Source organism: Wyeomyia smithii, chromosome 1 (assembly GCF_029784165.1).
Source record: "Wyeomyia smithii strain HCP4-BCI-WySm-NY-G18 chromosome 1, ASM2978416v1, whole genome shotgun sequence".
Taxonomy (NCBI): domain Eukaryota; kingdom Metazoa; phylum Arthropoda; class Insecta; order Diptera; family Culicidae; genus Wyeomyia; species Wyeomyia smithii.
The window spans coordinates 72,066,971-72,081,263 of NC_073694.1; the positions used below are offsets into that span (position 1 = coordinate 72,066,971).

Genomic DNA, 14,293 nt, shown 5'->3' on the forward strand with positions numbered 1-14,293 from the left:
TAAAGGAATGCCATATTAACTCTTATTTCTGACTTCGATTAAAAAATATACAGAAATAAGCTCAACATCACATTATATATTAAAACAATTCCATGGCAATTTTCGACCGCTGTGTAACGGACAATAAAGAGGGGAAAAAGCGATCCTAACGCTCAAGGCCAGGACAGCGCGAAAAGGCAGCGTATTCTAGGCGCTCTGAAGCAATCTAACGAGAATTGATTCAATTGCTTCGGCTGAATTGGCATAGTTTCGCACACAATTTCTTTCGAATTAGAATAGGTAAAGAACCCACAGACGAGATCATCAAGTTCAAGTGTGCATGTGAACGAGCGTTAGAAAAATTAACGTGAATATTCGTTTTGAATAAGATTTTATTTTAGCATACGCTTCAAGACCGGTGCTGAGAAACCATCAATCAGACATACATGCGGTAACATCACAGAGCATGAAGGCACTTCCTTAAAAAAATGTTGAAAATTTTGGATTGTGTCCAGCAAATTACATCTTTCGAACATCAACAATGGATTATCACGTGACTCGACATGAAATTTGAGTACGGCGACGCTCGGAAGAATCGCATTTCTACAGGTCTGTGGTTTGCACCCATCAATTGTATTTAACCTAATGAAAAACCGGATCCGGAGGATTCGCACAAGCGACGAATCATTTACCGAATTGCGGAACGAAGTCTATAAATAAGAGCCATCTGAACGGATAACCGCAAGTCTATTCTTCCTAGTGTTTGCCAATGCGAGTTCTGCCGCCATTTCACTGTGAATGATTGAATGATCAGTGCAATTTAAAGTGTCGGTGATAAAGGTAACAAGGCAGAAGAAAACGGTGATTTAGCGGAACGTATAATGTCTAGCTACGATGAGGTTTGTGATAAGAGCATTTTTGTTTTTTCGTAACATTCACACTCTAGTCGTGCCAGTGATAACAAGATGAACGTAACTTAACGTTTGTCTAATTTCTTATGTCTATATAAGGAGGTTACCAATGATAAGATAGAAACTCGAAAAAAAAAACAATCGGCACGCTTCTTAATAGCATGATTTGACATTTTACTCAAAAGCAGGGTCATTTTATTAAGCTTGCAAGCGTGCCGCCGACCGTTGTTTTGCAAACAGTCGATAGTAAAATGAAATTGTATTATTCAGAGATTGCATCCGAGATTTACTATGTAGCAAAAAATGATCGAGCAATTTTATTTGACGTTGTACATACTTGTGACCAAAACGTGTACCCGAGTATTTCCAGTTGGAGTAGTATTAAATCGAAACTGAATTATTAATTAAAATGTTTTTTTTTTGAAGTAGAATACTTCTCTCAGGAAGTTCGGCACATAGGGATGTGAAATGAAAATCTAAAACCGGAAAAAGTGAGCAAAATATGTCCAATTTCAAATGCTAATAAATCGGTTAGTATTCGATGGATTTCCTTCGTTTTTGCAGCAATAGATTGGAAAATATTCCAAGATTCTTCCCGAAAGAAGATAATTGTAATTTTATTATTCACACTATTGTACTATTGAAAAAAGTCTAGCCTTGTCAAAACGAAAAATTCGATCTCTGATTGGTCGTTATATGATTGCTTTCCAAGCCCGGTCGACAGGATCATATACCTTGCAATGGAAAACATGCTATTTGGCCTATATAAGAGCCTGTTTCGGCCAAGCCGCTCATAATAGTTCTAGACAGCGACAACAGCAGTCGTTCTCCCTTAGCAGCAGCACTAGCAGTGCAGTGGATACCAGCGATGGCGGAAAGGGGCCACAGCTGTGGTGTAGCAATGGATAGCGCACTAGTTGCAGCGGATTCCAGCAACGATAGCAGCTGGGCCAGCTGATGAGGGACAGTGGATACCAATGGCAGCGTATAGCGGCCACAACTGTGGCATGGCTATGAATAGCGAATTAGTTGCAGCGGATCTCAGCATAGATAGCGGCTGATGCAGTGAGGCACTTTAGTGAAATGCAGTCTCTGTGCGATAGTGGGCACTAGTAAATGCATTCAATGAAAAGTTGACTCTTTTTGACAACACGTGAGCCGTCTAGTTTTGAGTGTTGAATCAGCTTTTCACTGCTTATTTTATCACAAGGAATACTTTATTCGCACTGTCAGTGATAACGCAAAGATGTAATCGGCATCTTCTCCGATACTAAAATGAACAACAAATTGTCCTTTTCAGGATGAAATAAAAACTTGATTGAAGAGTTAATATCTTCTAATGAGTCAATTCACATTTTTGAATTTGTAAAAGTCATAAGTTTTACTTTATCTCCGTGTCTCAAAACTTAATGAATTGTCTTTTCCTTCAGTCATGAGCACGACATCCGAAAAAATTTCATCTCAGAATTTAAAAATTGTCAAGTTCCAACAACTTACTATATTATTGAAAATGGTAAATCCTTGTTGAAGCGCAAAATTCGATTGATCTGATTAGTCAACGTTTATTTACTAGAAAAAATGACTGCCACGCAAGCAGCCGGGTTATCTTTCTTGTAAAAGTATTCTACTTCAACCTTGCGGTCGTGGCTTTGCACACAACCCTCCTGTTATTTTTTCAGTTGTTCTCTATATTACTGCTGAATCTATCACGTTTGACCCCGTTCACCGATGAGACTATTTATTCGTACAAACATTACCTAAATGCTCTAGCGAAAAATTTTCCCACATCTACATTTTTTTTTAAAAACATAACTGAGGGTATCAGATATAAACCTTCGAGATATTATACGAGTTAAGTTAATGCAAGTTTTTTAAAAATTGTTTTAGTTTTCGTACAACAATAAAAGTCCATAATTTGCGAAGGTGGCGACCTGCTTTTTTTGCTCGACATGTTTCGATTTGCCTGTAATTATTCCAGTCGACCGCCGGTTTTCACCCGGCATCTCGGGTGGAAGACATTTTTTTTGCGGAGCGTTAGGACATTTGAAAAAATGACCTGGCATCCCTGTGTGTGGCATTTAAAAGCTATGTATATTTATTATTTGTAATCATTCATCACATGTCAACAACGGGTGAATCCATTTGAACACTTTTAGTTGTACAGTGCCAGTTCTTTGACGCCAAACTACCTATGATGTGTTGACGCTAACTACCTTACCTATGATTGATTGACACTGCGTCGTTAGAACAGTGATTGGCCATCATTTCCACAATAGATGATTTATCTTACTAAATTAGTAAGTTTAATCAGTGGTTGCTTTAGCGGTGACTACTCGATGTACACACACAGCTTAATATGAATATTAGTGCAGCAGAGTTTAATCAACATTAGAAAATGATTGATGCGACAAGTAAAAAAAAATGAATAGAAATTTATTCATTCAGTCATTAGACGATACTTCGCAAATCCAACAATTCAGATTTAGCTGTAAGTTCATACGGTTGTTTGGTATAATAAATAAAATAATAAATAAAATATCGGATAAGGAAATTATTTGATTGAAATGGTGTCATCTGTCATCCGTAAATCCTTAGATAGGTAAATTGTAGCCCTGAACTGTAAAAACGTTTTCGTCTGAAACAAACAAATAAAAATTACACTTTCGATATTTTAAAGAACGCATTTTCTACTAGTTTAGTTATTCTTTTTGTAATTGTCTCTTTTAATAATCCTTTTTGAGAAAGGACTGAACTCATATCCCAAAATGATATCTCTATCAACACCAAACAACTGTGCGATGTTTGATATAATTCTGAAATGAGGAATCCGTTCCGTATTTCTTACTATCAGTGTTAGAGAAATGATCATTCCGTATGGAAAAGTTTCGGATTTTACTCAACTCATCTTTTAGCTAGTTCTTCACCACTCAACTACTTTTCACTAATTTTGGGAGAATCGATATTCATTGAAATCTATTCAATGGTAGTTAGGTCGTTAATGGATTTTTGAGGTTACCTTTTCTCAGCATGACACCCTACTACGTCGAAACAGTTTAATCCTGCTTCTTCGAGCAACCACATGTTCACGTTGTCTTGGCACATGAAACGCCTGTGCGACAAATTCCTTCACCAAAAAATACAAACAGTAAGCAATCACTCCACCACAAATCTGCTCGTGTGAAAAAAAAACGGCTTGCAGCCAAAATCGCTTCACTAAATTGAGTAATTTGAGCAATAACATAAACCCAAACTTTGGCAGAGTGCGCGCTTCGGTTATCACCACAAACTGGACACGCGAAGCGTGCTCTCATCTGCCCCATTACCTCTGCGATGGTTGTGGATGGATCCGAAACAATATACACACAAGCACGACCAACCAGCATCAACTCTCCCGTACGAAGTCGCTGTTCGCGATTCAATTTCAAAACATTCGTCAGTCGGTAGCCTGGCTGGGAAGACGGCTTGCGCAACGTTCTAAAATCAAACACACGCGCATCCAAAGATAACACAGCAGCCAAAGTGACCCAGCTTAAAAACGGCCTTGACTTCGGATTGGCAGTTTAGTTCGTTAGTTGAGAGCTTAATTGAAAGAACTAATAGAATATCCAGTGTTTCGAGCTACGCAGTTTATCAAAGTATCGCCAGTTTGGGAAGAAAATATCAGGTTGGTTCAAGTGCTCTCTAAAATTCAACAGCAACGTGGTCTCCTGTCAAGTGGCAGGAGACAAAACGCATGTTAACTAGCAATGCACTATAAGTAAGGACCATACATAATAATACTTGAAACAGTCAATTGTGCAAAAAACGATAAGTGAAAACATTATGTGAAAAGCGCGTAAATAATAATTCTAAAACGCATCTCGTTTAGCGCGGAAATACTTTAGGGTCATTTCATACGAAGTGTACATTAGACTGGGACACGGTAATATGGGAAAAAAGCGATGGCGTTATTTTTTCGTTCTCATGCACTTTTCGTGTTCCTTTTGGGTCCTATAACAACTGTGAAACTTTTTAGATCGATCGGTGGAACTATATTTTTGCGCCCGATTTTTGAAGTTTCCATACGATCTTATATGGAAAAATCCACTTTTTAAAAATTTATTCTCTATAGATGTCCAGTTGGCTCCTAAAAATATATCGATAATATATATATATATATATATATATATATATATATATATATATATATATATATATATATATATATATATATATATATATATATATATAAATATATATATATATATATATATATATAAATATATATATATATATATATATATATATATATATATATATATATATATATATATATATATATATATATATATATATTTATTTATTTATATATATATATATATATATATATATATATATATATATATATATATATATATATATATATTTTTATATATATATATATATATATATATATATATATATATATATTTTATATATATATATATATATATATATATATATATATATATATATATATATATATATATATATATATATATATATATATATATATATATATATATATTTGTAGGAAATTTTACTGGGCGAACTGGGTTCTGAAGACCGTAAGGCGCTACGATGCTTGTAAAAAAATGAATTGCTGATTGAATATCTGACAAACGGCTCACAATTGAATTTTTCTAGAAATACTGCTGCAGCATGCTGCTTTTGTACTTTCAACCATGCGAAAAGGAGGAGGCTTCTCCGAAGATATTCTTAGCGAAAATCACACTTTCAAGCTTGATTCCACGCCAAAATAATTCATGCATGCTGCAGCAGTGTTGCTGGAAAAATTCAATGGCGAGCCGTTCGTCAGACATTCAATCAGTTAGGTGCGAATAACTTTTTTTACAACCATCGTAGTGCCTTACGGTATTTGGTATTTGGTAACATTAGGCTGTGCCAGAAACCAAGCCGTCATCTCTGATTTCAAAATGACATGTGAAATCAATTTCTGGTCCCTGGCCATCATTTTGGTTCCGGAAATATTCATATTGGATGGTATTTGGTCATTTTCGGCTGTTTGCCAGACACTGGAAGTCGCCACCTTTAAATTCAAAATGGTGTCTGTGGTCGATTTTTAACTTCTGTGCATCATTCTGGTGCTGAAAATACTCATATTGGAGGGAAATCGGCCATTTTTTGACTGTTTCCTAGAAACCGGAAGTTGCCATCTTACAATTTAAAATGTTGTCTGAGGTCGATTTATGGCTTCATTGCATCTTTACGATTCCGGAATACCGGATTTAGACACTTTCCGCTGTTTTCCAGAAACTGGAAGTACCATCTTGGATTTCAAAATGGAACTTGAAGAAATTTTCAGGCCCCTGGGCGTCATTCTGTTTCCGGAAAACCCCATATTAGAAACCCTAAGTTTCTATCCTAAATTTAAAAATAGCGTATGGAGTCGATTTTTGGCTCCTGTGCATCGACCCGAGCCTCCTAAGCTGGTCTCGAGGTACGATGCTGGCCTAACAAACCAGTCGTCGTAGGTTCGAGTCATGACTCGGGAGAGACTGTTAGTGTCAGTAAGATCGTAACGCTAGCCCCGCAATTGTCCTATACACGTAACGGTTGGCTGCGAAGTTTGTGTATAGTAAACAGAAGGTCGATTTCCGATACGGGATACAACCAAACTACAATCAAATCTTCCATCCAGAAGAGGGACGGCTGTCGAACCACCATGAAAATATTTTTCGCTTCCAAAAACCTCCATTAGTACTTGAGTTGTGATGTTTCATATTCTTGCCCCCAAAAAAATTCACATACCAAATTTGGTTGTATTTGCTAGATTGGCTCTCGCGTTGTGCGAAATTTGTGTTTCATTTGTTTGTGACCCCTCCCTTCTAGAAGAGGTAGGGGTGTCAAACCATTATGGATATGTTTGTTACCCCTAAAAATAAATAAATAGATAAAATATGAGAAAATATGGACCACTTGTTTGATAAGTAACCTCATAGTGGCTAACAGGAAGTTCTGATGAAGCTTTCAGTTTTATTGGCAGTTTCAAACAATTAGTATTGAAAAATCACTGAACGAAGATTGCTATAAATCTCACTTTGAAATCTAATGATGTGTTGTGTTGAGACGGTCATTTAACAAGTTCACAGTCTGCTCGAACTTGAACTTGAAAAACAGTTCGCCATATCACTGATGAAGTTTTTATGATTATAAAAAGCAGCTCCCCACTGGAGTATTATTAACCAGAATAGACCATATATAACTAAACACTCATCATGCAGGCAAACATTTCAATTGAGTAATGATGAGCTAGTATAAAAACAAATAACTCTACAGAAAGAACAAAGTGAAACGCGCCGCAAGTTAGTTGAAGATGCTAATGAGGACAAACCGTGGTGGAGATGAATTGACACCAGAGCCAAATGAAGCACGTTTGACGGACAGTGGTTCCCGAATGAGATGTAATTAAAGCAGCGCCGACGTGTTTTTTACCAGTCATACTGATATATTAATTATGATGAAACAGTGCAACAGTGCAGTGTTGCGAAAATTAACGGGAATAACTTTAAATCCACTTGCAGTTTGACCAATATTCTCCCAGCTGGTTTCGAGGTACGACGCTGGCCAGTCATCGTATGCTATGTCAATCCCCGGCTCGGGAGGAAGTGTTAATGTCAGTAGAATCGTACTGATTATCCTGTACATTAATAGTTGGCAGCGAAGTTTGTGTACAAAAAACACAGGAGGTCAAGTTCCTATAGCGGAATGTAGCAGCAAGCCTTTACTTAGCTATAACCAATACCAATTTTGAAAACACGTTATCATTATAAACTAAACTACTATTATTATTTCATTGTTATCTTTGTAGATGTGTAAGTGAATCTACAGGTGCTAGAATGATCCGACGTTATAAAAAGTAGCTTTGTCATTGATTTTTTTCTATGGAGAGACAAAACCTACAGGCAAACATTTTGAATCTAACGGGGCCCTCCATCTGTGTGATATCGACGCTTTACGGATCCGCATGGCTTTTGCATTGTCACTCGACCTTCGCGGTGATTGAATGATTTAATGCTTTGATTGCCAACGGTAGGCAAAAAAATCACCATAAAAGAGTGACATACCTAGCGAATGCGATAGACAGGGTTTTTTTTAATATCTGGAATGATTGAACGCTGAAGTGGTGTAGCGAAATCTTTCATTCTAAATCTTGTGGTCCAGCACTATATCCGGAGTGATTCGCGATTTGGGCGCAACTAACAAATCGTTTCATTACATCATTGGCTTTGAAAAATCTGACAAAATTCGTGGCAAGAATCTTTTCTTTTGTAATAACCGATAATATTATTTTAATCAAGTTTTTAGTGAAGGGCGACAGAATAGTTTACCCAAAACAAACTCGAAACTGGTCAATGTGTCACTAGCCAAAATACTACTTCATATCTGCTGTGGGTCTGGCACTAAAACTACCGATAATTCTACTTGAACAGATAAAGTCCAACCATTTTTACAACCCCGAATTTTTATAATCGCAATGCAAGAATAAGCACTCTGATTCATAGTGCGAAGAAACAACATGAACTTACTTATATTCGACTAGCTGAACGTTCCCGGCGATGCTCGGGATCAAAAGTTTCAAAATTAGAAATCATTTTTTTAAATTCATTTCATTATTAGCACAACTCACTTCAAAAATATTTCGCATCTTATACGTCCATCGTCACTTTAAGTACTTTAACATTCTGAGAACGCACAGAACGGGAATACCCATATTGGATTGCATTTTGTGATTTGGGGATGTTTTAAAAAAACTGGAAGTCGCCGTTTCGGGTTTCAAAATGACATATGGAGTTCGGAAGTTTCGGAAGTATTGAAATGGTTGGCCAAATACCACTTTAGATAATTTTCCTGAAACCAGAAGTCGTTATTTTGAAAAATGTTGTGTAGGGTCATCACAGTTCCCAATATACCACACTCGGGTGCTAACCGGATATTCGTCAATCGTTCACAGTAAAACCTCTTTTTATGTAAATTTTAAGAAGAAAGTAATCAAAGTAAGAAAAATTTAGCGTGACCATTCATGCTTAGTTCTCCTCTATAATCATATCTAAAGAGATAACATTTGAATTTTTTATAACGAAAATATTTGTTGGTGTCCAAGAAGAAGTTGACGTTTTCATCCACATAACTACGTAGAAATTTTAAAAAAAGATTAAACCAATGGAATGGGGCCTTTCCTCCAGCCAAATGTCTCAAAATCTAGTTTTAGAAAAAGTAAAAGAGTATTTCGAATCCCGTAATGTGATACTATTCACAAAACTACAAAAACATCAGAAATGTATTTTTTTTTCTGCTCGACTCGCACCAAATAAAACATAAATTCTTCTGCAAGAAAATATTTGCAGATGTTGGAGGAACAACGAACATTTTATTTAAAAAAAATTATTTACAGGCGAACTAAGCTCATGCTCAAAAAGTCAAAATTTTGCATGTATTATATGTTTAATATATATAAATTCCAAAAAGAGTAATTTACTGTGTTTTTTGTATGCAGAAAATCATCTTCAAAGATACGTAGTTTTAAAAGTAATATCTTAACTTCTAGCAATAAGATACCTATTATTTTTCCTCAAATATTTTTCCTGAACATTAACAAACATTTCAATGAAGAACAGTTACATATTATAGCTTTGAATTTCGATTTAGAGGCAAATTGAGTTCAAATATTCATGAATTTGCTTGTTCAACGAAGTGTTGTGAATAATATCTCAATTTTCAGTAATCAAAAATCTGTTATTTTTATTCAAAAGTCTTTCCTGAACATAAACAAACATTTTAATGGAAGAAAATTATGGATCATAGCTTTGAATTTGGATTTCAAGACAAATTGAGCCAAAATATTCATGATTTTGCATGTTTTACTTAGTTTTTTGAATAATTTCTCTATTTTCGGTTATCAAATAACTATTATTTCTTCTCGAATGTCATTCCTGAACATCAACGAACATTTTATAGAAAAATCACGTGTCATCGCTTTGAATTCTGATTTAGAGACAAATTGAGCCTAAAAAATTATGGTTCTGCATTTTTCATGTGGTTTTGTGGAAAATATTTAAATTTCAAATAATCAGATACCTATAATTTTTTCCTAAAATATGTTTCCTTAACACAATGAACATTTTATTATAGTAAAAATCGCAGATTACTGCTTCGATTGATTTAGATGTAAATGCAGCATAAAAGTCATGATTTTGCATGTTTCACGTAGTTTTGTGAAGAATATCTCGAATTTGATTTCCAAACAGATACCTGTTATTTTTTCTCAAATGTCTTTCTTAAACATCAACGAACATTTTAATGAAAAACAGACTCACATGTCATCGCTTTGAATTTTGATTTGGAGACGAATTAAGCAAAACAAGTCATAATTTTGCATGTTTCACGTAGTTTAGTGAATAATATCTCAAGTTTTAGTAATCAGATACTAGGGCCGTTACAAATTTTATTTTCATTTTATGTCACCCCCCCCCCCCTTCAAAAATCTTGAATATTGGAAGGAAAAGAAAAAAAGCTCAAACCGTTTTGTTCATTTCATTGGTTTTCCGACAGCATAAATGCTTAATTTAGCAACAAACAAGTCAGGTGACAGCGAGAGTGTCGTCGAAAGGCAAGCGAAATGAATAATAATAATAATAAGGTGTTATTTTTCAACGTAATTTTGAGTGCAAGTTACAAACGTCATAACTTGCACACAAACTTTGATCAAAGATATTTCTTTTTTTTTCGTCTCGGTGTTATTTATTTTTTGCCACCCCCTCTGCTAACTTTGATAACCTTGGACATAAAAAGAATCCGAAATTTGTATCAGCCTAATTATTTTTTCTCAAATGTTTTTCTTAAACATCAACGAACATTTTAATGAAAAACAGATTCACATGTCATTGCTTTGAATTTTGAGTTGGAGACGAATCAAATATAAAAAGTTATAATTTTGCATGTTTACGTAGTTTTGTGAATAAAATCTCAAGTTTTAGTGATCAGATACTAATTATTTTTCCTCACATGTCTTTCCTGAACATTAAAAAACATTTTCGTGAAATAAAATCATATGTCAACGCTTTGTATTTTGATTTAGAGGCAAATTTAGCACAGAAAGTCATAATTTTGCATGTTTTACGTAGTTTCGTGAATAATATCTCAAGTTTTAGTAATTAGATACCTGTTATTTTTTCTCAAAGGTTTTTCTTAAACATCAACGAACATTTTAATGAAAAAAGAATCACATGTCATCGCTTTGAATTTGGATTTGGAGACGAATTAAGCAAAACAAGTCATAATTTTGCATGTTTCACGTAGTTTTGTGAATAATATCTCAAGTTTTAGTAATCAGATACTAATTAGTTTTCCTCGAATGTCCTCCCTGAGCATTAACAAATATTTTAGTGAAAAAAGAATCATATGTCATCGCTTTGAATTTTGATTTAGAGGCAAATTTAGCACAGAAAGTCATAATTTTGCATGTTTTACGTAGTTTTGTGAATAATATCTCAAATTTTAGTAATCAGATACTAATTGTTTTTCTCCAAATGTCTTTCCTGAACATCAGCGAACATTTTCCTGTTAAAAAACCTTTATGTCACCGCCTATTTTTCTGATTTAGAACGATTTTAAATGATGATGATTACTGTACACCACAGAGACGAAGGGAATAATATCAATAAGATCAAGCGTTACGGAATTCCATTTTTATATAGTACTAGTTGAACGTTCCCGGCGATGCTCGGGATCAAAGGTTTTAAATTCAAGAATCATTTTTTATAATTCATTACTGCTTTAGCACAACTTACTTAAAATACTTAAAAACTTAAAATACAATATTTTGAGAACAGAACACACATAAACTGGAAGTCGCCATATTGGATTTCCAAACGACGTATGAAGTTCCACTTTCGGAATCATTGAAATGGTTGGCCAAATACCACTTTAGGTTATTTTTCTTAAGCCGGAAGCCGCCGTTTTGGATAATGTTGTGTGGAGTCATCCCAGTTTCGAATATTCCTATACTGGGTGATATTCAGGCTATTTGACAATCGTTTACAGTAAAACCTCTTTTTAGGAAATTCGAGTAAGTAAGAAGAATTGAGCATGACCATTCATGCTTATTTCTCCTCTATAATGAAATCTCAAGAGATGCTTTTGCTTTTTTTCAAAACGAAAATGTTTGTTGGTGTCCAAGGAACACGTCTGAGAAGAAGTGAAGGTTTTCTGATAACTAACAATTGTGCTTTAATCCACAAAACTATATAGAAAATAAAAAATGACTTTCAATGCTTAAGTCGCCTCTTAATCTATGTTCAAACCAATCAAATGGGACCTTTCCTCCAGCTAAATGTTCCAAGATCTAGTTTGGGTAAAGGTAGAAAAGTAAATCGAATCCCGTAATGTGTTACTATTCACAAATCTACGAATACATCAGAAATGTAAATTTTTTATGCTCGACTCGCACTGATTCAAACATAGATTTTTCTTCAAAAAAAATATTTGGAAATATTGAAGAAACAACGAAAATTTTATTGAAAGAAAAATCACATGTTATCGTTTTGAATTTTTATCTAGATGCGACTTGAGCTTATGCTTAAAAAGTCAAAGTTTTGCATGTATTATATGTTTTTCAAAAAAAATCACAGAGAGAATTTTAAGGTGTTTCTTTGCATGCAGAAAATCATCTTTGAAAATGCTTCGAACATACGTAGTTTTTTGAGTAATATGTCAGCTTTTAGCAATAAGATACGTGTTATTTTTTCTCAAATGTCTTTCCTGAACATTAACTAACATTTTATTGGAAAACAATCACATATCATAGCTTTGAATTTTAATTTGCAGACAAATTGAGCCTAAATATTCATGATTTTGCACGTTTTACTTAGTTTTGTGAATAATATCTACATTTTCAGTAATCAGAAACCTAACATTTCTTCTCAAATGTCATTCCTGAACATGAACGAACATTTCATTGAAAAAAATCACATGTCATCGCTTTGTATTTTGTTTTAGAGACAAATTAAGCCTAAAAATCTTGGTTTTGCATTTTTCACGTAGATTTATTAAAATTATTTAAATTTCAAATGATCAGGTACTTAATTTTATTTATTTTTACTTAATTTCATCTTAAAAAAAATCACAGATCATAGATTCGAATTTTGATTTAGAGGCAAATTCAGTATGAAAAGTCATGTTTTCGCATGTTTCACGTAGTTTTGTGATTATTATCTCGAATTGTAGTAATCAAATACCTGTTATTTTTACTCGAACGTTTTTCTTGAACATCAACGAACTTTTTAATGAAAAAAAAAAATCACATGTCTTCTCTTTGAGTTTTGATTTGGAGACGAATTGAGCATAAAAAGTCACAATTTTGCATGTCTTACGTAGTTTTGTGAATAATATTTCAAGTTTTAGTAATTAGCTATTAATTATTTTTCCTTGAATGTCTTTCCTGAACATTAACAAACATTTTAATGAAAAAAGGATCTCATGTCATCGCTCTGAATTTTGGTTTAGAAGTAAATTTAGCACAAAAAGTTACAATTTTGCATGTTTTACGTAGTTTTGTGAATAATATCTCAAGTTTTAGTAATCAGATACTAATTATTTTTCCTAAAATGTCTTTCCTGAACATTAACAAACATTTTCATGAAAAAAGAATCACATGTCATCGCTTTGAATTTTGATTTAGTGGCAAATTCAGCTTGAAAAGTCATAATTTTGCATGTTTTACGTAGATTTGTGAATAATATCTCAAATTGTAGTAATCAGATACTAATTATTTTTCACCAAATGTCTTTCCTGAACATCAGCGAACATTTTCCGGTTAAAAAACCTTTATGTCACCGCTTATTTTTCTGATTTAGAACGATTTCAAATGATGATGATTACTGTACACCACAGAGACGGAGGGAATAATATCAATAAGATCAAGCGTTACGGAATTCCATTTTTATATAGTAGAAGAAGAAGAAGATAGGGTGAGCACAAATTTCAGCTGCGAAAAATAAATTTAATGATAACGCTAAAAAAATGCGCGTGCATTAATTAATTATGCATATAAATTTTCAACACCACATTGCGAATTCAAACGAATCCTTCATAGAATTAAAACCATTTAAGACAACTGAAGTCATGGAAAAAAAAAATCGAAGAGCTATACCGTAATTAGGGTTTGCAATCCCGGGAACGATTTCCCGGGAATTGCCTTTTCCCGGGATTCCCGGATCCCGGGAATAGGAATATAGATTCCCGGGATTCCCGAGCTCCTCGGAAAATTTTCCATACAATATTGCAATAAAACTAAACTTCGTATCAAAACACGAAACTTACGTCGTAGAAGTGTAGAGCAGCTTCATAGTGTGCATTAGACGAAG

General features: G+C 34.1%; 1 protein-coding gene across 4 annotated transcripts in view; it reads left to right on the forward strand.

Moving 5' to 3' along the window:
- Positions 1 to 393: 393 nt before the first annotated feature.
- The window catches only part of LOC129732183 (uncharacterized), a 29,299-nt gene continuing 15,399 nt past the window's right edge, over positions 394 to 14,293 (forward strand). The window contains exon 1 of one of the 4 annotated variants that reach the window (XM_055692796.1): positions 394 to 878. Coding sequence is in view for 1 of the 4 variants with exons in the window: in XM_055692775.1 (XP_055548750.1) it covers positions 861 to 878 (18 nt within the window). In the remaining 3 variants the exon portion in view is untranslated. Of the gene's footprint in view, positions 879 to 4,298; positions 4,555 to 14,293 lie in introns of those variants that run through there. The other 3 variants (XM_055692775.1, XM_055692785.1, XM_055692803.1) reach the window with 3 other exon arrangements.